The sequence below is a fragment of the Rhinolophus sinicus genome, linkage group LG03 (assembly GCF_036562045.2).
Source record: "Rhinolophus sinicus isolate RSC01 linkage group LG03, ASM3656204v1, whole genome shotgun sequence".
Classification (NCBI taxonomy): Eukaryota; Metazoa; Chordata; class Mammalia; order Chiroptera; family Rhinolophidae; genus Rhinolophus; species Rhinolophus sinicus.
The window spans coordinates 72,814,587-72,838,145 of NC_133753.1; the positions used below are offsets into that span (position 1 = coordinate 72,814,587).

The 23,559-nt window shown below is 55.6% G+C and overlaps 3 protein-coding genes across 11 annotated transcripts; 1 reads left to right on the forward strand and 2 right to left on the reverse strand.

Moving 5' to 3' along the window:
* The first annotated feature begins 7 nt into the window (after positions 1-7).
* Positions 8-9,253, forward strand: REC8 (REC8 meiotic recombination protein). Of its 2 annotated transcripts, none has more exons than XM_019714385.2 (20): positions 8-3,176; positions 3,341-3,518; positions 3,614-3,682; positions 3,835-3,977; positions 4,063-4,138; positions 4,248-4,368; positions 5,406-5,490; positions 5,844-5,923; positions 6,156-6,243; positions 6,368-6,440; positions 6,520-6,608; positions 6,762-6,811; positions 7,140-7,277; positions 7,619-7,685; positions 7,790-7,938; positions 8,140-8,188; positions 8,423-8,489; positions 8,619-8,750; positions 8,820-8,926; positions 9,015-9,253. In XM_019714385.2, the coding sequence occupies exons 2-20, from the start codon at positions 3,463-3,465 to the stop codon at positions 9,104-9,106; spliced, it is 1,731 nt and encodes a 576-aa protein (XP_019569944.2). In that variant the 5' UTR covers positions 8-3,176; positions 3,341-3,462; the 3' UTR covers positions 9,107-9,253. The 2 variants fall into 2 exon arrangements, with proteins under 2 accessions (XP_019569944.2, XP_019569946.2); XM_019714387.2 differs by having other exon boundaries at positions 7,143-7,277.
* On the reverse strand, positions 9,223-18,004 carry IPO4 (importin 4). Of its 2 annotated transcripts, none has more exons than XM_019714373.2 (30): positions 17,552-18,004; positions 17,386-17,472; positions 17,207-17,286; positions 17,081-17,122; positions 16,537-16,666; positions 16,269-16,448; positions 15,958-16,023; positions 15,743-15,844; positions 15,578-15,661; positions 15,151-15,315; positions 14,998-15,051; positions 14,739-14,848; positions 14,345-14,453; positions 14,053-14,182; positions 13,735-13,848; positions 13,522-13,635; positions 13,152-13,272; positions 12,906-13,017; positions 12,681-12,796; positions 12,491-12,568; positions 12,353-12,410; positions 12,158-12,263; positions 11,870-12,063; positions 11,678-11,722; positions 11,180-11,305; positions 10,885-11,087; positions 10,649-10,781; positions 10,465-10,569; positions 9,717-9,786; positions 9,223-9,589 (listed from the first exon to the last, which is right to left on the reverse strand). In XM_019714373.2, exons 1-30 carry the CDS (start codon positions 17,888-17,890, stop codon positions 9,459-9,461), a joined length of 3,504 nt encoding a protein of 1,167 aa, XP_019569932.2. In that variant the 5' UTR covers positions 17,891-18,004; the 3' UTR covers positions 9,223-9,458. The 2 variants fall into 2 exon arrangements, with proteins under 2 accessions (XP_019569932.2, XP_019569931.2); XM_019714372.2 differs by having other exon boundaries at positions 10,885-11,093; positions 17,552-17,986.
* Positions 17,977-23,531, reverse strand: TM9SF1 (transmembrane 9 superfamily member 1). Of its 7 annotated transcripts, none has more exons than XM_074328053.1 (6): positions 23,282-23,531; positions 22,246-22,607; positions 20,839-21,460; positions 20,361-20,546; positions 19,197-19,470; positions 17,977-18,624 (listed from the first exon to the last, which is right to left on the reverse strand). In XM_074328053.1, exons 2-6 carry the CDS (start codon positions 22,588-22,590, stop codon positions 18,231-18,233), a joined length of 1,821 nt encoding a protein of 606 aa, XP_074184154.1. In that variant the 5' UTR covers positions 22,591-22,607; positions 23,282-23,531; the 3' UTR covers positions 17,977-18,230. The 7 variants fall into 7 exon arrangements, with proteins under 7 accessions (XP_074184154.1, XP_019569942.2, XP_019569939.2 ...); XM_019714383.2 differs by lacking the exon at positions 23,282-23,531 and adding an exon at positions 22,942-23,245 and having other exon boundaries at positions 22,246-22,622; XM_019714380.2 differs by lacking the exon at positions 23,282-23,531 and adding an exon at positions 22,942-23,132.
* Positions 23,532-23,559: the final 28 nt, after the last annotated feature.

Consider the following 23,559-nt stretch of genomic DNA (forward strand, 5'->3'; position numbering starts at 1 on the left):
CCTCCCCTCCACCCACAGGTTGTGGCTAGGAAGCAGTCTGGGCTCTGTGGGTTCTGGACCGAGCTCTCTGTACTCTCTAGGCAACCGGGGTTAGGGTCAGGGTCACCCCAAGTGGGTCGCTGAGCCTATAGCCCGCAACTTCACCTGGGAAGGTCCGGGCTCCACAGTTCTTGGCTAGAGGCCTGATTCGGGGCTTCACAACAGGTAGCCTCGGGCTGGACTCTGGACTGGAGGTCTGAGTGAACAGGAGAACTTGAAGTTGACCTGAAACTATGGGCTAGAGGCCCTGGCAGGGGAGGGGAAGTGCCTGGAGCCACGCAGGCCCTGGTGCCTGTTCTGCCCGCACATGGTGCACTGGCGGCCACCTGAAGGGCATTCCTTCACTCCACCTGAGCCCCACAAAAGGCAATCTGGCCTAGACTGCCATGTCACCAACACTCTGTTCCCTGAGATTTGAGGGATCTAAATCGGACATTCCTCTCCCTCACCCCGTTTATTTTGCCACCAAACTGGAAGTTCTTCCTTTGCAAGGCCATTTGTCATTCTTCCACTCTGTCCGGTCACTTCCAGCAGACTAGTTCATACCTAAGTCATGGCTTCCAGCTTCCATGACACCGGCCTGGAGGAGAAGAGGCCTCCTTCCTGTCGTGTCACTGATAAGCCTCCAGTTGCTTACCTGTCACCTACATGATCAGATCTAGATCTTGGTGTCTCGCCTGACAAACCTCAGTGTTGCCTTTGAGACTTTCTGCCTCCGGGGCCTACCGTCTTTTGCCCATCACCTTCCAGAGAAGCAAGAGACTACACAGGGACCTGCACTAGCAGTGAAGAAATCAGGTACTGAGTGCACATGTGCATGAGCCCTGTTGTACCCTCAGTTTGCTGAAATCCCTCCTGGCCCTTCTTTGTACCTGCTACCTCTTTGACTTCCATTTTCTCTTGTACAACCACATCAATCCATCAGCAAATCCTGTCGTTACTCCTTCAAAAGCTATCCAGAATCTGACCACTTCTCTTGACTTCCACCACCAATACTGTGTACAAGTCACCATCACCTCTCACACCTCTTCTTCCTGCTTCCTTCCACATCTTTTCTGCTCCCACTCTTGTCCACCTTCAGCCTATTCTCAGCACAGTGGAGGTCCTCTTAACACATAAACCTCATCATACCACTCCTCTGCTCAAAACCCTCTATTGGCTTTCAACGGACTTAGGGTAAAACCCCAAATCCTTACAATGGCTTCCAAGGTCCTTGTGCTGTAGTTCCCATCCTCTCTAACTCTCTAACCTCACCCTTGCCATTCTTCTCCTCAAGTCACTTTGTTCCAGGCTCCTTGAACCCACCAAACACATTTCTGCCTCAGGACCTTTGTACTTGCTTTTTTCCCCCCCTGGTTCTTTTGTCTTCCTTCAGGTAGGCACATGACTTGCCCCCCCTTCCCTGAGCATCCTATCTAAATAGCAGTCCTCATTGCTCTCTGTTCTATGCTGCCTCCTTTTTCTTCATTGCACTGACCACTTCACATATTTCTGTCTGTCTACTTGTCTATCCTCGGTCCTTTCTTACTCCATGAGAACAGAGACTTGTTCTGTTCATTGCTATATCCCTAGTATCTACAGGTGTGCCTGGCACATAGTAGGCATTTAATAAATACTTGTTAGATGGATGGATGGACGGATGGATGGACAAATTCCGTATCTCTTGCTCATCTCCTAATCTAGGTTCTAAGCATCTTAAGGGCAGGTGCCCCCATTTGATCATCTTTTGTACCCCAATGTGAACACTTACGAACATTGATAACATATGTACAATGATTGAAACAATTTTAAGTATAAGGTAGAAGCCAATTTAGCCAGGCACAGTGGAATAGGGATTGGGAACACTGGAAATCAAGAAAGCAGAATTCCCAACCAGGCTGTCACTAAGGAACTATGTGGTCCGGGAGAAACAGTCTGCATGGGCCTCTCTGTTCTCTCATCTGTAAAGGCAAGATTTGGACTAGATTTTGAAATGTCTCTTAGCCTTGACATTCCGTGGTTGCAAGTTCAGGGTAATTGCACATTCATTTGACAAATATTTACTGAACTCGTTTCCAGACACTAATTGAAAACACAAGACCCTAATCTCAAGAGCTCCCAGATTGAAGGAGCAAAATAAAATAGGGTCAGCTCGGCTGCAATAAGTGTTGAGTCTTAAAGAGGCAGAAGCTTGCCCTACAGTCAAGGCTGGGAAGGGCATCTAGACCAAAAATGGCTGTGCAAAGGCAGGAGACATGGGGACAAAGGATATTTGTAACGAATATGGCTTAATTTTACACAAATAATTGTTTGAGACAAACGGCTTTTGTATGCTGAGAGTGTTACTGGGAATGATGTACTTCGGTTCTTTGTCTTCTTGAAGGAAAGAATTCAGGCAGGAGATATAATGTATGCAGCATAGGACAGCGGGAAGTTTATTAGTAAAATCAAGTACAGTCGGAGACATGGAGCGTGCTGACCCAAGAGAGGGAAGCAGCCTCGCCTTACACTGTGTGAGGGTTTTTATTCCTATGTGTAGAATTGTGTCCCCCTCTCCCTCGCCAGCATCTCTCATTCTCCCATCTGGCGTGCCTCCTACTCCCTTCTTGCTCCCAAGGTTGTCCGAGGCATGACCCTGACGTCCCCTAGTGGTTGAAGTGTCCTTGTTACCAGGCTGCATACAGAGAGGCTGAGATTTGCTCCCTGCTCATTGGTCGTCAGAGAAGCGCCCCCGAGGAAACCTTGTTACCAGAGGAGAGAACGAGAGCCTATTGGTTAGGACACCTCACAAAAGCCCGTCAGCTCGCAGGGTTCTGCCAATTGGTTCGCTCCTGCCTCGAGAGACCCCTGTCGCCTGCTTGGCGCCTTGGAACGAGCACTGCCTCACCTACCCCTGTTCCCATTGGCTGTTTTGGGGCCCGCCATCATCTAACGAGGAGAGGGACTCGGAGCACCCGAGTGCTTGCTCACTGCGGTAGGATCTCTTTCTGCGAGAGGGCGGCCTGGGGAGACTGCCGCTGCCCAAGCTGAGTGCAAAGGCCCCAGAGCCAGGCATCTCCGCGGAGGACAGCCGTTACCCCTCAGGACACGTCTAGACCACTGCCCCGGCCTCTCCTCAGGCTCTCTGCATCTCCAGCCTGCATCCCGACCTGAATCCAGTAAGTTCGAAGCACCCACGTGGCGTGGGAACATTTAGGGCCGACCGAGAGGGCCGTCCCTGTATGTCCAGTCTGCATGTCCTTTTATTAATACTTGTCCGGTTCATCGATTATCCACCATGTGTTCAACGGTTCGTTATTTGGCATTCTGGGTCCAACCGCAGCGCCCCCTGCCCAAATCCTTGCTTCTCTCCGACTGAGCTGGGAAATCCCTTGCCCTAAAGAATAAGGCTTGAGAGCCAAACCGAGGCGTGGTGGAGACGGGGAGTGAAGCCCCAGAGGGACGATGTTCTACTATCCCAGCGTGCTTCAGCGCCACACTGGCTGCTTCGCCACTATCTGGTAAGGGCTCACGGACCAGGGTGGGCGCACCGGGAGGGGTGCTCCGGGATACTCGCCTGATGGCTTCCCCTCCATGCCCACCCCACCCCATCCAGGCTGGCAGCGACACGCGGCAGCCGGCTAGTGAAGCGCGAATACCTGAAGGTGAACGTGGTGAAGACCTGGTAAGGCCCAGAAAAGGGAAGAGCGGCCTAGTGCTGGTGTGGGTTAGGGGGTGAATTAAGGTGGGCAAGGCTTTGAGGGGGGGGGGGGGGCTGGTTCTCCACGCAGGCGCAGTGGTGATCAGGGTGCGTGTTTTTTTTTCTCCCCCCCTCAGCGAGGAAATCCTCAGTTACGTGCTGGTACGAGTGCAACCCCCACAGGCCGGCCTGCCGCGGCCCCGCTTCTCGCTCTATCTTTCAGCCCAGCTCCAGATCGGCGTGATCCGGGTCTACTCACAACAATGCCAGTATCTCGTAGGTAAGGCTGGGAAGGCTCTGAGGTGGGGCAGAGCTGAGTGGCACTCAGCTAGGCTGGCCCTCTACCTTGCCCTTCCTGCCCACAGAGGACATCCAGCACATCCTGGAGCGTCTACACCGTGCCCAGCTGCAGATCCGCATAGATATGGTGGAGACTGAACTGTGAGTGTTCCCCTAGGACTGGGACCACCCAGCCTTTGATGGAGAACCTCCCCGCGAGGCGTCAGCCCATCACAGCTTCAGTCCGTGACAGCCACACTCTCTCTCTCAGACCCAGCCTGCTGCTTCCTAGCCGCCTGGCCATGATGGAGACCCTGGAAGATGCTCCAGACCCCTTTTTTGGGATGATGTCGGTGGATCCCAGACTTCCCAGCCCCTTCGATATCCCTCAGGTAGGGCTCATTCCCCTGGAACACCTCCGACTGATGAGATGACAGTGCAGAAGGGGGTGCTGTTCCTGTGCCAGTCTGACACTGGGCTTAGGGGAAGGCAGCCTGCCATAGCTCTGCCCCGTAGGACTTGGTGTCAGGGGACTGTCATAATGGACCCCTCCAGACAAGCCCACTCCACTTACCTACCTACTCAGGACCTAGAGACAGCTCTTGTCCCCACTCATCTCCACGCTCTTTCCACTGCTGAGGCCCTAATCTAGGTCCTCATTCCTCAGCACTGGGCTTCCCTACTCAATCCCCCCATGCATTCCTGTCAGCCCTGCAGCTTAGACAGTGTGACTCCCTTCCTTCAAAGACACTTCCAGTGGTTCCCCACTGCAAACAGAATACTGGCATTTAGGGCTCTCTGTGCCCTGGTCCAGACATCTCCGCACATCCCCTGGGCATCTTTGGCTCCCAAACACCAGTCTGGCCCCTGTGCCCCAAAGGTGCCACATTCACTTCTTTGCTTGTGCTGTTTTCCTAGCCCTTAATGTTCACCCCTTGTTCTCTACTAGTCAGATCCTACATATCCTTAAGACCTCTTTCAAATACTACCCTTTCCCATGAAGCCTCTATTCCAATCCCAGCCAGAACCAAATTTTATTCTGGAACTCAGCACATTACTAGGGCCTTGTTTTTATTCTTTGTGTTAACCCTTGCTGGGGTCATATACAAACTTGTCTCCCCACTAAACCATATGCTCCTTAGACCAAGACTTTTCTGTTCCTCTGTCCCCTACACCACTTGATATAAGGACACAGTGCTTCTTGTACAGACACACTGACAAAGGCTACCTAACTGGCAGGGGGACAGGTGCTGTGAGGGCAGGAACGGGAGGAAAGGAGACCAGATGACGAGTGGGTTCACTGCATGCTGTCAGTGCCATAAGAATTAGTCACAAAGGGTCATTACTGTCCATTGTCTGATAAGGTTGTGAGAGTAGGAAAGCAGGAGGCTGAACCTGAACCCTATCTTTTGTCCCCAATCCCCCAAAGATTCGACACCTTTTGGAGGCTGTGACGCCAGAAAGAATTCCTGAGGAGATCCCTCCTGAAGTCCCTACAGAGCCTAGGAAGCCAGGTGAGCAAAGAGGGCCTTTTTTCAGGCATAGGAATCTCCAAGAGCTGAAGAAATAACCATCTTTGAGTTCTCCTAAGAGCCAGGGCCTGTGAGGGGCACTTTCTGTGTGTAACCCCATCACTGCCTCACAAGAGTCCTTTGAGATTGGAATTCTTATCCGCATCTTACAGGTGAGAAAAGGGAAGCCCATAGCAGTTAAGCAACATATCCCAGGTCAAATGGCCAGTGACTGGCCTGGGCCTGATGGGAACCCAGTTTGGCTTGACTCCAGAGTCCATGCTTTTGCCTCAGCACGTGGGTGTGGGAACTTGGAAAGAAGCGGAAGGGCTGGTATGACTTTCCTGCCCCTCCAGACAGGGCCCTGGTCACTGCGCTGTCTCCTGAGGCCATCACTCTCCGGGAGGCGGAGCCCATACACATACTGGAGATTGAGGTGAGTTGTCCCTCTGCACACAGAGCCTGAGGCCCAAGTCCTGCCTCTGATGGCCCCGCCCCGCCTTGCATCTACTTCTGGCTTCTCTGTCTCCATTTCCCCTCTCCCCACTCCCAGTGGGTTTCCTCAGCCCAGCCCTGTGGCATGCCTCTCAGATTTAGTCTCCTGGACCCACTTCCTTTTCTCAGAAACGGAACTGAGTCCCCTCTCCTTGTTCTTCCTCTCACAACAGGGTGAACGGGAGCTCCCAGAGATTAGCCGCCGAGACTTGGACCTGCTCATTGCTGAGGAAGATGAAGCCATCTTGTTGGAGGAACGAGGCAGGCCTATCCAGTAGTGTAGTCTGGCCGGTGCCGGACAGTCAGGCCCCGGGCACGGGCAATTGGCGTGGGCAGTGCTCCCATCTCTTCTCTTCTGCACTCTAAGCCCTTATCTTCTCTACAGTGTCCAAGGAGGAGCCCCGGGCCCTGGAAGTGGAAATTGCTGTTCCCCCGCTCTCACCTCCAGCTCTTGCACCGTAAGGGCAGGAACCCCTGGACAAGGTAGGGGGTCAGTGCTGGGAGGAGTGTCCTCATCTCTTGCCCATTTCCCCTCAGGGTGGAGGCAGCAGAGCCACTTCCAGGCGAGGTCTTGGCCCCAGAGGAGCTGAAGCCAGCAGTCTGGGAGCCCACAGCCCTGCTTGCTGGTGAGTGCCTGCCATGCCTGGGGCACTTACCTGCACAACTGTGGCAGACAAGGGCCCTGCATTCCCACTTGCCAAAGGGAGGACACTTGAGCTCCTTGCCTGGGTGGCTGCAAGGGTGTGGGGTATAGCCCTGCAAAGCCTATGTTGTTGCAGAGGTGACGCCCCCGAAGGAGCTGCGTCTCCCGGCCCCACTCAGCCCAGAGGTGAGTAGTCGCCCTTCCAAGCCTCCTCCTTCTCATCACCCTCCTCTCGCAGAGCTATTCACCAAGTTCAGCTTCCCCAAGCCCCAGGCCACTACTAGCCTACACAGGCATTTGTGCAAATTGGTAAAGGGTGGCCCTGCCTATACCGCAGTTTATCTAACCACACTTCCAGATGGGTATGCTCCTGCAGGGTAGGAGCTGCGCATGCTCCTGGAGGCCCATCCCAGCCCTTTCCCAGGGTGCCTCTGTGGGGACTGTTTGCAGTCCACCAGGATGTCAGAAAAAAGAGTAATGGATAGCCTTGCCCCTACCTCCCTTCTCCACTCAGCAGAAGAGGCCCCCTATCCCCCCACCTGCTCGCCGTCCCCGCCGCCGCCGCCAGTTATTATTTTGGGACAAGGAGACTCAGATCTCCCGGGAGAATTTCCAGAAACAACTGCAACCCAGAGTTCACTGCTGGGAGTGTGTGAGTACAGTCCAGGCTTTGGAGGGGATAGAGGGAGGCAGGGAGGGCCTGGGGCAGGTGCATGGTGGGCCTTCTAAACTCCTGGGGAAGCACTGGGAACACTCCCCAAAGTGCATGCCTTGGGGTCTGTCTGCACATACAACTCTTCATCCTTTTAGTGACCCCGCCCAGCACATCCATGGGTACCAGTTAAAAGTCCTTTTAGCAAGGAGCACAGCAGGAAGGGGTTTGAACCTGTAGAGTTGGAAGGCCAGAGGCCCTGAAATAAGGCATTGCAGAGGTGAAGGGGCAGCGAGGAGTGAGTCCCTCCTAACTGGGCTCTGGCCTTCCCTACTATGCAGCCAAAGGTGCAGCCTCCTGAAAGGACTATCAGAAGCCCCACGGAGCTGTTCCAAACCCCAACTTACCGTAAGATGGTGGGAGTTGGCGTGTGGGATCTTTGGACCCCATATTCCTCTTAGTGATTCTCATGCTTCAAACCCTGTCCTTGCTGCCACCTTGTCCCCACCCAGCTGGCTGGCTACCCCCAGAACTGCTGGCTTTCTGGACCCGCTGTGCCGAGACACCCCCAAAAGCACTCAGGCGGATGCCACCCCTGGAGCCTGAGGAGGCAGCGGCTGAGGAGGAAAGGAGAAAGGCTGAAATTCCGAGTGATATTGAGGTAACTCCTTTCTGAAGGACTTGTCAGCTTTGCCCGAGCTCCAGCAGTCTGTCTTCTGCCCGTGTAAGCCAATGGCACCAGGTCTTAGGCACTGGTTAGGGGGTATACTGCCCCGGAGGCAAGGCCAGTTCAGGGCGGGGACTGCTTTACCCCAGCTGATTCTGTGCTGCTTGCGGTCTTAGTTCTTTCTCTCATCCTCAGGTACTGAGGGAGGCCCAGGAGCCCAGTGGGCCCCTCATGCTGTCTTCAGGTAAGCACCTGGAGAAGGGGTGGTGATCACCACCTTAACCACTGTCCGAGGATACTGGTACCCCAACTGCTGACAGTTTGCCAGAGGGAGCATTTAACATAGGAAGCAGTGGTTCTCTTTAGTTCTCCCTCCTGGGTACTGGTAATGTCACTGAATAGCTGTGACTCGTTTGACCAGGTGGCCCCAAGGTCACAACTGCTCAGACCCATTGAGGCCCTTCACCTCCCCCAACAGAGCTCTCCCTAGAAGCAGCTGAGGAGGAGAAGTCTCGCACCATCCTCCTTCCCCCGGAAGAGCGGTGGTAAGCAGCCAGCTCGAGTGAGCTCAGGCCACAGCCCTGGCCAGGTGGGGCAGAGGCGAGGATGGTATGTCCCTTGTCACCGTCACAGCTGTGAGTTCTCTGCTCCACCTGATTCCCATGTTCCCCCAGGGCTTGGGCTGAGGCGGAGCAGCCAGAACCCCCTGCATTGCCCGTGGTACCTGAACTCCCTGAGGTACCCATGGAGATGCCTTTGGAGCTGCCCCCAGAGCCTGAGCTGCTCTCCCTTGAGGCCGTGCACAGGTACCAGGGAGGGGCCTCAGTGGGGTAGCCCCAGGTTGGGGCCTCAGCTAACAGTTCTTGCCTCTACAGGGCAGTGGCACTAGAGCTGCAGGCCAACAGGGAGCCAGATTTCAACAGCCTGGTGTCACCTCTCAGCCCTCGCTGGATGGCCGCCCGGGTCTTCTACCTGCTCCTGGGTGAGTGTGCACATACGTATGGGGGGACACACAGGCCAGAGACCACTGTAGGGACCCCCTGACCAGCCGCTCTTCCCCCCTTGCCCAGTGCTCGCAATGCAGCAGACCCTTCGTATTGAACAAGAGAAGCCATACGGGCGCCTCCTGATCCAGCCAGGGCCCCGATTCCACTGCGGTTAGTCAACTTGGAAGGCTGCCAAGACTCCAGCTACAGCCAACCGTGTCCTGCGTCCCCAGACCCTGCCTGCCTCCTTTCTGAACATGTATCTCTATCCTCCCTGCTCTCAGAGCTCCTGTTCAAGCATAAAATGAACTGCCTTTATTACAGTATGTTGTCATGAGTCCGTTTGTATTGTCCCACAGCATAGCAGACCCATCCTCAGGGACAGCCCTGCAAGGCAGTAAGCAGGGCTGGGACTCCAAATGGGTATGAGGCCCAGAATCTTTGGTAAGGCACGACGTGGGACTGGGCTGGGAGGGGGTCTCGGGGCCTGGGCAGGCTGACTCCTCTGGCCCTGCTGCAGCCCGCCGTCTAGGTGAGGCCTAGGCTGGCCTGGAGCTCCTGTGCCTTGTCGCCAGGCAGTGAGCCCAGTGCTGAATGAAAGCTGTCAGCGTGCTGTTTGGCCAAGAACGTCAGGAGCAGCAGCAGTGCAGCCTTGGTGTCTGGGTGGAGAGTGAAGAGGGAGAGATCCAGGGGGGCCTGGCCCGCAATCCCTATCTGCCCCAGGCCCCGGAGCCCTGCCGCTTCTCGCCTCTCCCGACCCTCCTTCCGCATGACTGCCACCCTCACCTGCTGGGACCCTGTCGTCAGCCTGAATGAGACTGCAGATGCGCAGGAGCTCAGGAGCCACATCTACGACCTGCGGGGAAAGGGCCGACTCAGGCAGCAGCTCCCCTGGGCCCGGGACTGGGATGGGTGCTGGGGGCTAAGGAGAGGCAGTTTCCCACCAGGCTGTTGGGGACAGACTGATTCACAGGCATCCTGGACAATTGTGACACATGAGAAGGACCCAGGTTTTTTTTTTGAAGATGGGATTGGCACCAAAGATGACTGAAATCATGGCTTCACGATCAAAAGCCCAGACACCCAGGGGCTCCACTAACACAAGTCTCTAAAGGTGCACAACAAAGGTGACAGACACAGGAACATTGGGACATCAGTCCAAACCCAGCCACTCAGTGCAGATAAATCTCATTCACAAAGCAGAGCTGCTTGGATTGCAATGGGTGGTAGCGTGGCCTAGACTGGTACCCAGGCTCCAGAGCACAGCCTGAAAGAGACGGGGTCTAGAAAATCAGCCTCGGAAAGCTGTGACGCTGGCTCAGACCAGAGGGTGGAAACGGCCAGGCAGAATGGAGGCTCCCTGAGGAAACGTGCTTTGTGGTGAGAGGAAGCCCTTCCTCTCATATGATAGGCCTGGCTGCCAATCAATGAGAAAACAGAGTATGGAGTATGAAGGGCAGCTTAAACCATCCCTCTGTGTCAGTACAACTGATGCCAACTCTGCCTATCAATGAGAAGGGAGCCTTGGGGTTACCTGGTCAGGGCTGCTCTGGTACAAGAAGCTGAAGAGGTGCCCTATGGTGACCCACTCCTCCAAGTCTTCCTTCAGTGGCAGGGCGTGCAGCAGGGCAGCCAGCACCTGGACACAAAGATGGCTCTGGCCCCGTGCCCCACACCCTCCTCGGCTTCCTGGCCCTGCCAATGCCTCCATCACTCACCTGGGGCTCTGCTTTCCTTGTGGGACTGGCCATCAGCAGGCGGGCAAGTGCCCCACAGATGTTGTCACGGACACGCTCATGACGCTCCCGCGCCAAGAGGGGCAACAAGAGCCCCCGCAGCTTAGGGAAGTGTCTGGTCCAGAGTCAAGGAACAGGCACACATGGCAGACCTCTCCTTGCCCCGACCCCAGGGATACTCCCCCAACCCCTCAGCCCCTCCTACCAGCCAAGGATACTCCTGGGCAGGGCGGCCCCCGTGCTCGGCCAGCACGCCCAGCCCAAAGATGGCATTGCTCCGCACCTCAGCGTCTGCCTCCCGGGCGGCGCTCAGCAGCACGGGGAGCAGGCGGGACACAAACTGGGCTGACGCGGCACCCAGGCCCTGTATGGACTCTGCCAGCGTCCCCACCGCAAAGGACTTCTCTGCCACTGTGCAGCTCTGTTTCTGGCAGGGGTAGGAGTGCAAGTCAGCTGGGAATGGGACGTGGGTTGTGCAGAATGGGGTTCAAAACCAGAGGATGGAGCACTCACCGTCTTACAGAGCAATAATGGCAAGAAACCAGCAAAGAAGGGGGCAAAGGCGTCTCCCCCAGCCACGGCTGCCAGGGCAGGGATGGCCTCACCAGCGTGCTCTAGCAACATGGCGTCGTATTCAGCCTGTGGGACCAGGTCAGGGGCTAGATCACCAGAGCCAGCTGTGACTGCTGTACCTGCCACCCTACTCCTCCACTGCCACAGGTGGTCCCCCTGGGGGCTGCCCTGGGTAACAGGACTGGTCCCTCCCAATGAGCCCAGCTTTTTCTCCTGGCCCTCCTATTCTCACCTATCAATCCGAGCCCGCCCCGAATCCCCACCTCCAGGAAGCCTTCCATGAACCCCCACTGCCTGAGTGGGAGCACAGTGTGTCACTGGGAGCCATTACCAATCTTGAGCAGCCCTGCTCCAGCCAGCCAAGCCCAAGTGCACTGCCCACCCTGCCCTGTGGAGACTACCACACAGACTGCCCGGTCCCTCGCCCCTTGCTCTCACTTGGTCCTCGTCATCGTCGTCCTCGTCAGTGTCCTGGCAGGCTGTCTGCAGGAAAAGGTAGCTCAGCTCAGCCTGGGCTCTCCTGCCACTTCTCCTTTCCATGGGGTGGGGGCAGAGGGAGCTGGACTTGTAGCCTCTGACCGTCCCCCCTAGGGCCCAGCCACCTCTTCACCCCGAAGCCGGCCTGCTCACCTTCCTTTGCAGCACAGCCTTCAGCATGTTGCAGAGGTCAGCGAGGCTCCCGGGGGGCTGCAGAGTGAAGGCCCCGCAGCTGCGCAGCACAGCCGTCAGGGCCTCTAGCACGGCCATCACCACCTGGCGCTCCCGTTCCCTGTACACTGCCTGCATGTAGGATGGCACCACCCGGGCCAGGGCAGCCTGCAGAGCTGGGGACATGATTGGCTGAAGCCCCAGTCAGACCTTGCCCCTCCCCCCGCCCGGCTTCCAGAGGCCCCAGCCTGGCCCCGGTGCCCTTCTCACCAGCAGTGTTGGGTTCCGAGGGGCAGCTCTGACAGGCCTTGTGCAGCGCACAGCAGAACTGACCCAGGGCCTCATGGGCTGCCTTGCGTACACTCAGGTGAGGGCACTGCGGGATAAGGGGGATGGGAGGTGCCTGCTGTGTGCAGGGCGAACACAGGCCCTCTCGCCCTCGGACTCCACCCACTGCCCACTCACCTCCAGAACTCTGAACACTTCTTCAAAGACACTCTCCATGTACGGAAGGAAGGCCACACTGTGGACAGACACACGGCCGTGGGGAAGGGGCTCCCAGGCGGGGTCCCCAGTGCCTGCCAGGGAAGGGCCGGTGCTCACCTGGTGTGAACCGCGATCTCCCCCAGGGCAGTGCAGGTGTCCTCCTTCTCATCGAAGAAGGCATTCTCCACGCTGTACCTAGTCAGGGGGCGAGGCAGCAGTGATCAGACAGCAGCAGGCACGGATCTGGCCCTGGGCCCTTGTCAAAAGCTAGGGTTCCTGTGACCACTCAGACAGCACCCCTCCGCACCCTGAGATCTCTGAGTCATCCTCCTCTTCCTCGTCTTCATCCATGAGCTCCTCCTCTTCCTCCCCATCGCTCTCGTCATCAAACAGAAGGAAGGAGCTGCTGCCGTCGTACTGAGGCTGGCCAGAGGAGGCATAGCAAGGACTCGGGCTCAGCTGGGCCCAGGAGAGAAATGTGGCCCCTAGGCTGGCCTTCCCAACCGGCCCAGCCCACCCACTCGCTGCTTACCACGATGCCCTCGGTTGAACGCAGTGACAACAGCATGAGTGTGGTGATTTGTGGCAGGTAGAGCGCCAGGCCCTCACCCATCAGCCCCGATAAGGCTGCAAAGAGGCTGTACCTGGTAGAGGCAGGTGGAAGCTGTACAATCCTGCCCGCTATAGTCAGACAGGACGGGGGAGAGAGACAGGGAAAATCTATGGCCCAGACCAGAGGACTGGGGTGTGAGCTGGAGGCAAGTGAAGGCTCACTCACGTGCAGCGTCGCAAATCAGGGTCGTCTACCTGATCGCAAAGGCCCAGCCCCAGCTGGCAGCATTCCTCAGCCAGTGGCCTCATGGGCTCCCCCAGTGCTCGTGCCAGCACCCCTAGCGTCTCTGTGGGGGCAAGGACTTGGTTAGCACTGGGATGTGGAGCTATGCCAGAGGACTCAGGGCTAATTGCTGGGGGACCAAAGGTGGCAGCGGGGGAGAATTCAGATATCCTACCTCCTCCTAGGTACAGTGGGAATGCCTTCGATGAGAAGGAAGACACCTGCACTGCCTTGGGGGAGGTCGCTGTTCACACCAGGTGAGCAGTGGCCTGTCCCTGGCACTGGGAACCCGGCCTGGGGCCCCCTTTCTCACCCAGGCTCTGGATCCGCACAGGCTGAAGGTCCTCATGGCCTGTCACCAGGAATTCCCGCAGGTGCTCCATGATGGTGGGGAAGTAGGGCAGCAGGGAGGCCTGGGCAGCCGTAGCTGTAGGAAAGGACAGAGTCAGCTGGAAGGGCCCAGGACCACCTGCCACAGGCTCTCTGGGTGAACCCCGTGCCCTGCCTCCGGCCTCCTTCTCCTTACCAATGGCCCCCAGGGCACTCACAGCCAGTTCCTTGGCCCGGGGCGTGCTGGGATTCCTCAGAGGCTGCAGCATACATTCCATAAGCTCCGGAAGGTAGGGCTGCACTTTAGGCCCTGTAGGGAAGGGTACCCCTCTAACAATCAGTCTAGGGTTTTCTACTTGGTGGGGGCCCAGCTGCCTCCAGGCTGAACCTCCTCGTGGCCCCACCACACCCCTCTCACCACCTCAGGCAATGGTTCAGGGCGGTACACATCCCTCCCCTTTCAACCAAAACTACAGGCTCATCCCCTCCCTCGCACCCCAACTGCCATCACTACCTAGGTTCTCCACAAAATTCTCCAGGGCATAGCAGGCCTTGGCTAGATGGTGTGTGTGCCCGGGAGGCACCGACTTCAGGTAGGCAAGGAGCAGTGGCATCACCTCCCCTGAATAGCTGCTGATATGGGGCTGGGGGGAGGAGAGAGCAGGCCCCAAGTCAGCTCGACCGCAGGGCACACACCTACATGCCAATGGTAGCAGGGGTGGCTGAAGAGATGAAGCTGAGGGTAAGCTGGTCCCTGGGACGGGTGGGGACTGAAATGGTGGCTACCCACAATCAGCCCTGCTGACCTGTAGGTTCTCTGAGAACTGGCCCAGGGCAAACAGCGCAGCATTGCGCACAACTTGCGATGGGTCTTCTAGGCCCTTGCACACGATCTGCAGTAGTGGGCGCAGCAGTCTGGAAGGAGCAGGACAAGAGGACACAGTCTGATTGCCCTAGCTAAGCCATTCTCCTGTTTCCTCTGGGAAAACCCAGGCTTTCTCTGTCACTGGATGGTGGGTACCACCCCCTGGTCCCCATAGCTGGGGCAGCCATTTATCTTTCAAACCAGGACACTTTTGAGAGTAGAGGAGAAACACTCCTGATATTTAAGAATGAACGGCAAACAGACCGGCACTGCCACGGTCCACATGGTCCTCCTCCCCATGGTGCACCCTCACCGCAGGACAGGGGAACAAACACCTCTGTCTGATGTGGTCGCCAGCTCCATCAGACAGCACGGCCAGTACCAGGAGCCCCGCCTTGCGCTGGTAGGGGCTCTCGCTCCGTAGCGCCTCTTCCAGCATGGGCATCTAGGGAAGCACGAGGCATTCTCCTGAAACCCCAACAGAGGCCTGCCCATTCCTGGTCCTCGACAGCCACCAGGGCCCAAATAGCCTTGGCACTGGGGGACTAGGCGTCCCTAGGTGTAAGTGCACGGGAAGGACAAAGCCACACTTACCAGCGGGGGACAGAGCTTCTCGGGGGGCAAATGTAGTGCCAGCATGTCTACAACCTGCGAAATGACAGGGAAACTTTGCCAGACTCCATCTCTGGCCCACAACCCTCCACAGCCACTGAACACCCTGCCCCCTGCCCTGGTCCTACAACCCACCTGGACAGCAAAGTGCTTGGGCGTCTCTCCCACCAGCCCAATCTCCAGCTCGTCCTCGTCTGAATCCTGGTCCTCAGGATCCAGCTGGCCCAAGGGGGGCTCAGCAGCCATAATGGGGAAAAGCGTGTGCAGCAAGGGGGACAGGAGACGATTCTTCAGTAAGGCCTTGAGAGGGAGAGTGGAATGGTGTCCCTGAGAATTTGCTTCCAAGATGGACTCACATTAAAAATTCTAGCCTTCCAGGGCAGAAAGGAGTCCAGCAGGAGACTCCCAATCTCCTAGGCAGGAGGTGGGTTGAGGCCAGACCAAATCTTAAATATATTAGTTAGCTATGGTACTTTAGATACCCCGAGATGGTCAAAAAGGCCCAGGAGTGAGACAAGGGATGGAGGTGGGGGTGGGGTAGTATGCTTCAGAGGGCACTCACCTTGCTCTTGACTTTGACCAAAAAACTGAGGCAGCAGAGAATACGTACACGTATTGCATCACTCAGGGCCATGTTTCTAGCCACCTGCCCAGAGACTAAGGCAAATCAGAGACAGACAAGGAAAATCCAGAACATGCCGCGGGGCCGGGCCCACCCCAGGCTCACCTCCAGGCAAAATGTGAGGACCTCAGAGAGGTGGGAGGTGACGATGGGCACCTCTGACTCCAGCAGTTCATCCAGGGCCTCCATGGCCTCACAGGCCTTTGCCTGCCAGAGAAACAGACAAACCAGCCATAGGTTTACCACGGTCTTCTATAGTGGACCGGGCTGGAGATGGTCCTGTGCTCCTTCCCACAGAGCTCCTGCCCTAACGTCCTCACCTCGTCTACAAGGATGAGAGTCTGGATGGCCATGATGAGCTTGGGCACCAACATCTGCGCAAGAGGCTGGAGGATACAAGATGAGTCGAATCACAGAAAGCACGATGCAGCTAGTCTCAGGCCCCAGAAGCTGGCAGCTTCCTCGAAGCCTGGACACCGGAGGAGCCAAGGCACAGCCACCCACAGTATCCCCCCTCAATTGTTAGGAAGAGCAAAAGGCAAAGAAAGAATCTGAATGGTTCTGCATCGTGCAAGGGTGAGGACACGAAGGACCGAGGACAGGGCGCCAGGGGAGGTGAGATCTTACTTACCACATCGTCAGCGCCGAGGTAAGGGACCATGGTGGTGAGAGTGCGCAGGGAGTAGAAAAGGAGCCCAGGAGAGCCCACCTCGCTAAGGGTCTCATTCAGAAGCCGAAGAAGTTCTCGATGGTGGGGTTGGAAGGCCTCAGGCCGGGAGGTCACCACGACACTTAGCAGCAAAAGCCCCATCTGTTCAGGAGTAGGGGATGAGAGGGAAAACCTTACACGGTCTACCCAGCCTCTTGGTCCCTCCCTTCCGCCAACCATGTGATAGTACCTCTCTCTCAGGAATGTGGGGGCTGTGGGTACTGTGTTGAAGAAGCTGCATGAGTTGAGGCCAGGCCGACAGGCCTTCCTTTCGAAAAATGGTGGCTGCGAGCTGGGCCAGGCTAAGGCTCACATTGTGCCTGCAAACAGGAGAGATTCCCCTGACCCCCAACCCTCCAATTCTCTCTCGGGCACATGTTGGCCGTGCCTCCATGGCGTGGTCAGGAAAGAAACCTCCAGGTGGGGGCTTTGCCAAGTCGGGACACATAAAACAGAGGCTCAGAGGGAAATGAGCAGCACGGTGGGTGTGTGATCTGGTGCGCCTGACCTCACTCAGACTTAGTTTCAGTTCCATTCTTTGGCACACCATCACAATCCATTCTCAAGAACTTTAGTCCTCAACACAGCCTAGAATTCCCGCTCCACCCTTGGTCTAAAACTGAAGTCCCTGCCCCCCAAGTGCCAACCTGGAGCTGAAAGAGAAGGCAGAAACCGAGAGAGGGTCTCAGCCTGGAGTCAGTTAGGATCCCGAGAAGAGGCACGTAGGCACTTACTCTGTCTCCTTCTGGAAGGCAGTCAAGACCAGGGACTTGAGGCTGGAACACAGGTGGCAGGTGTTTGGTACTCAGCCTGCCCATCTCAGCCTGGCCCCGCCCCGCGCCGCCCCTGGCCCTGCCCACCTCTCCCGGTGTTCCGCCCCCAGCCGTCGCCAGCGGGTGCTCAGTCGTCTGCGGATCAGCAAAGCTGCGAACTGGCGGATCTGGGACGAGAAAGCAGGCACGTGAGGGTCCGGACAGGAACTGCGGCTTGACCCGTGGCATACTGTGGGAAACTCGGCGGGAAGGGGCAGGAGCCTCACCTGAGGGTCGGCCGCCGAGGCCAGCGAGTCGCAGAGCGCAGGCAGAGCGGCGGGGTCCCGAAGAGCGGTCTGGAGCTGCTCCGTGGCCTTGGGGGAGGCTGGGGTCACAGTCGGCCCTTTCCCGCAACCTCCCGCTCGCCCTGGACCGGCCCCGCCTGCCCCGTACCTGGCGGATGCGCTCGGTGTCTGGCAGCAGCAGCTCCCGCAAGATCTGCTCCAGGCCGGCGGGCTCCATGGCAGCCGCCGAGCCGACGCTACTCGGCCGGGATGGGGGAGGGACAGCACGTGGAGGTTCTGAAACCCACTTCCGGCGGAAAGGGCGTTGCACCGCGCCCCTCCCGTCGCCAGGGTGATTCAACTCGCTTCGCACAAAGCGCTCCGGCTTCGCAGCTTCCGTTGGGCTGATCGCTACTGAGCCGCGGAAACAACGCCCTGGCGATGTAGGTTCCTCGAGTGGAGAGTTCCCAAGCTCCCAAGCTCCGTGGAGAACTCGAGTTCCGTGCATTGCGCGGCCGACCCGGCTTTCTAAGGCACACTGCCATCCGCAGGGCTCGACTTCCTATATCCAGACCAAACCCTCCAACTACAGGATCCTTTTTCTTAATAAATTTTATTTTGATAATTGAAAAAAGAAAAATCAGGACCAAAACTAAAGGCAACTTAAAAAGTTCAAATATATACTTCTTATATAATAGAGATTTATAATTTCCAGGCCCTCTCTGGGGAAGGGAGGCCCGAAGGGCAAAGGGGAAGGCAACAATTCAGTCAATCAGAAGAGATGTTGGTAAGAGATAAATGGGACATGAAGAAAGGGAGAGTAGAGCAATAGTTTTGCCACCCAAAACTCAGTCCATCTTGAGGTTAACATAGATATAACGAATGAACTTTAGGGAAGAAAAAAAGGAGATGGTGCCCAGCATGAGGAAGAAGACGTAACCAGTGAGTAAGGAGTAGCCAAAGAACTCCACTGTCTGAACCGGCCCTGACATGTTGGAGCGCCTGGCATAGTAGAACACGGAGTAGAGGAAGATGAAGAGCCCGGTGGAGCCAACACTCAGCACAGATCGCCACCACCAGCGATAATCCTCCCCAGACAACTGGAAGTAGGTGAGTGCAATGGAGATGCAAGCCCCCACGCTCAGCAGGATGGCGAAGACAAAAAAGAGGATGCCATACAAAGTGTACTGCTCCCGACCCCACACTGTGGCAAAGATGTAGTACAGCTCCACAGAGATGGCACTGTGAAGAGAAACGAGACACAGCATTAAATGGCTGTGCACTGCCAGCACGGGCCAGGCCAAAATCCAGCCCCCACCCCTCTCTGTTACTGGGCCACTGTGGGAAGTGGATTCACTCTACTCTGTGCCCTGGAGTTCCTGGCTTAATGGGGATTCTTTTACCTATGATTAGCTGCTTTCATTTTCAGAACATTTTTGATAGGTTGAGTTTGGGGATCTTGTCTGTTCTACTTTCCATTGTATTACCTGCCTGCCACTAAGAGGTACTCAACAAACTGAATGAATCAAATGGGCTTTAAGCCCAACATGGTACCTGTAGACACTAAATTCAGAAACCAGGAAGATGGAGAAAGGATCAGTGTCTCTGGAGAGCTGTACAAGTGAGACACCCTCATATCTGAACTGATTCAAGCTCAGTCCTGCTTGGATAAAGGGGAAACCATTTAGTGATCTCTTAACGCTACAGCGGAACCAGAGATTATCACTGACATTGGGTTAGGGTACAGGGTGAGTGGGGAAAGGAAAAGTTGTAAGGGATCTGAGAGTGGTGGTCGTGGAATAAATGGAGGATACCTGAAAGGCAGGAAGCCTCCAACAGTCATGTGGATGAGAGTAGACTTGTACCAGGGCTGGGGCGGGATTTCCCGGGCGATGTTCTTGGTGCGACATGGTGCATCAAAGGGGCTAGCGTTGTTCTTCCCAAAGATACCTCCAATGACAGTGAGGGGAAAGCCCACCAGCAGCCAAACTGTCAGAAGCAGCAGGATGGTGGTGGCTGGCAGAGCCTGTGTCGAACCATTGGCCCAATGTACCGAGTTCACCACACTCCACGTCAGGAAGAAAGGCACTGCAGGGAGAGGTCCCCAAAGGGAGAATCAGCACTAGGAGCTATATCGCTGGGGGCACCCACTCAGTGAACCTAAAGGGGTTAAACATCCTGCCCCCAAGGCAGACGCCACCCTTTCATATCCCGCTTCTTGTTCCTTATTTTACTAACACTCCTACTCTATCCATTATCATTAAGGATCAAGGCAGCTTTACATAATGATCTAAGAGTGACACAAATCCACGTGCCTCCAAGGGCCTCTTCTCTTGTGGCATCAGTCATTTCTGGCATGAGACATTCCTTTGGATCAAGGCCCTGTTTTCAGAAAGCCCTGGTTCAAAGTAATGTAATGGAATATAAATCAGACCCTTAGTATTGGGAGTATGAAAGGTTTAGAATGCAACTACTTTGAAAGGACAAGCTGGCATGAAGGCTAGAGTGGGGTAGCCCCCCTCAAAAATAAGAAAACTGAAAAAAAGGAGTTTCAGAATAAATTCAAGAGTGTTATTTCAATGTAATGGTTGAGAATGCGGGCTCTAGAGTCAGACTGTCTGGGTCTGAAACCTGGTTCACTACTCTTCAGGAGTGTAATCTCAGGCCAGTTACTTAACCAGCTTGAAATTCAATTTCCTCATGTGTAAAATGGGGTCCATATTACCTATTTCGTACAGTTACTGTGAGGATTAGATGAGATGAAGGCATGTTGAGTGCTTGCCACAGTGCCTAGGATATTTTAAGGGCTTAATAATTTTTCACTATGCAAAAGAAATGTATTCTTATGTTCTGAATGGCATTCTTATTGCTTGTTTTGCGTATTTTCATTCCCTTAAAGCCTTATTCTGACTCTATCCTAGGTTCCATGATGTGCTTAAATCCCCAACTTGGCCCACCAGGGAAAGGGCAGTTCTCACCAGAGAAGAGACTGGTGGTAAGAATGATGTTCCACACCCAACGCTCGCCTCCGATCTGCCGGTAGAAGTGGCTGGACACGTAGCCAGAGATGCAGCAGGTCAGGGCATACAACAAGATGGCTGCCGAGTTAATGGCCCCATGATGGTGCACATTGAACATGCCCAGCAGTGCCATGACAATAATGCCTGTAGGGTGGTAGTGGAAAGTCCGTGTTAGGTCTCACCTATCCGTCTTCTGGCAGTTTCAGAGGAATCAGCCCCCTTTCTCCCAGACCCAAGGCCTCTAGCAAAATACTATCCCACAATTCTGTTGTCCAGAAAATCTACCGTAGAACATACACATCCTTGCTGGAGCCACCCCACCCCTGAGGTCTGCCCCTCACCTTGGACAGAAGAGATCTGCAGATCTTTTCTGAACAAACTACCTGCTTAGGTTTAACCCTTGAGAGAAATTCCTGATTAATTTTTATCACCTCACCAGTGCCAAGGGCCAGGAACTGGGCACCCACACCAAGCACAGCACAGAGTAGACCACGGTATGGAGGGAAACGGAAGACATCGGTATGGATAATTTTCCAGCCATTGTCACCTTGGTCAAAGTCATCACCAGAACCTGCAGAGTTTGTCTCCTCATCCAAATTGTACCGAGCCAGGTCATTCCGCAGCACACGCATGAGAATGACAGCCACAAAACCCACCAGTAAAAACACAAGCACCATAGAATTGATGATGGACAACCAGTGGATTTCCAGTGTTCGAGGAAAGAAACCACCATCATCACCACGGCGCCTATCACTCCGACGCTCCACGGAGGTCTCAGACCAGCGCACACTGTACGTGTGGGTGAGGCCTAGGAACTCATCAGGTCGTAACCCATCTAAACTGTGGGGCTTGACATCCCGCACTGAGACGTTGGCAAATATAATTCGATCTCCATGGAATTCTAGGTGGAAGTCCAAGTGGGTCCAGAGTCCTATCTTGTGGCTGTGAGGCAGGAAGCCACTCTCCTCCATGTAGCCCACAAAGCCACGGAGTGGCAAGTCGTCCACCACAAATTCAAAGTAGTACAATTCCTCAATGGCCTGGCGCAGTTGTTCCACCTACAAAGAGCAAGTTGGGAATCAGACAAGGCCTCCCCAGGCATAGGGTTAGAGCAAGGTTTCTCAATCTTGGCGCTACTGACATTTGGGGCTGTGTAATTCTTTGTTGTTGGGGGCTGTCCTATGCATTGTAAAACACACCATCCCTGGCTTCTCATGTCAGTAGCACCCCTTAATAGTGATACCTCAGTATCTCCACGTAGTGCCAAATGTCCCCTGGGAGACAAAATTGCCCCCTGTTGAGAACCATTGGTTTCAACCCTAATATGTTGGGATTCTCCAAAAAGAGCAAGTATGACTTGACAGGGTTAAGGCCTAGAAAAAGGAGAGAGGCAAGGTGTAAGAAGTTCTGGTGTAGATTAAGGAAAAGTGCCCTAAGAGAAGGTATGCTTAAGAAAAAAGCATGACAGGGAAAACAAGTAGAGTGTAAAGGAGCCAGTTAAGAAAGGGCCGAGAGTTAGGTACAGAAGGAGTTAACTATGTAGCAGTGATAGCTCGGACCTTATTACCAGCAGACAAGCTTGGAGTCAGGAGCCCTGGGCTCATCAGCTGGGTAATTCACTATCCATCCAAGACTATCCCGTCGTCTTGAAAAAGTCACCTCTGAGCAAGTATGTTTCTTCATCAACTGGATGCAAATAATACCACCTGCCCTGCCTGCCACATGGGGTTGTAGTTAGAATCAGGTAATTTCTATAAAGATGCTTTGAAAACCATAAATGTGAGGCACTGTTATTAGTTCCTAGGAGGGAGGGCTAAGCTCTAGCCCATGTGGAGAGGCTGACCTGTGTAGAACTGAGCTGCATGTGGCACAGAATTCTCTTTTCCACATTCTCCCGAAAGCGGATCTCGTACAAAGACTCAGCCATTCGGTCACCATCCAGCACTTCACCGAGGCTAAGGCTTTTGTGACGTATCTTCTCAGGGCAGCAGACTGGAAGCTGATAGTAGTGATAAGTCTCCTGAGGGTTATGGTAGGGTCCCACTTTGTTGACATATAGAATGACAGGGTCGCCGGCCTTGTAGTGTGTCACACTTTCGACCCCTGGCTCGTGACCTGTGCCCAGCAGCAGCATCAGGAGTGGCAACCACTGACAGTTCCAACTTCGAGGGCGCCCTAGGACTGTCATCCTTAAGGCAGTGGAACCTGTTTGAGGGAGTCCTGCGGTTATGGAAACCAGGGATCAACTCATGACACCCCAGGTCAAGCCTTTCAAACTGACTGATGCTCTATGGCTGCAATTACTCCCTTTGGTCTCTTCCACCCTCCCTCAGAAGTCCACCTCCTGACCCCCACACCACATCATATTTCTGTCCCCAAAACTAGACTCCACCTTTGCTCTCTTGTCCTCAACCCGGAGTTCCCTCCTCCCGCAGCCCACCTGGTCTGAACCGCCCCGCGCGCCTCAGCCCGTTTCCATGGCAACGCCACGAGGTCTCACACCTCAGGCACCTTCCTGCCGCAGCCCTGGGGTCCTCACCACGCGGGAAGGGCCGGCCAAGGCGGCGCCAGCGTCCTCTGAGGCCCCGTAGCTACCCTCGGGCTCCTGCTGGGGTCTCCCCCAGAGCGGCGCGCTAGCGGCGGCCTGGAGAGGACCTGACTCCGACTTGCACGAGGTTGGCCGTGGCTGTGCCTGATCGCAGCGACTGCAGCCAAACCACGAGGGAAACCTCACTCAGCTCTGAGGTATTTGTCGATGAGCTTTCTACAGCGGGAGGCCCGGCCCAGCCCTGGAGACCCCGCAAGGCTCAGCTGGCTTCTCCTCCGGCCGAGGGCCCTTCCGGCAATCGGAAGAGCAGCCCAGGACACGTCAGTCTTACCACTTCCGCCCTCAGCAGTGGGGGCCTCAGGCCTGCGGGACGCTCCTTCCTGGAACCTGCAGGGAACTGCGACCCCGCCGCTGCGGCCACTTGGCCGCGAGCTGGTGGTCTCCCGGGGAGGGGGCTGCGGTCAAGGCCTGGCTACGAGGACGCAGACGCCCCTTCGAGAAAAGAGTCGCAGCCGGGCCTCCCTCCCATCCCCGGGAAGGTTTTGGGCGGAGGCCTTGAGAGCAGTGCCCGCCGCGCGCGCCCAGTGACAGTTCAGGACACGGAACCCG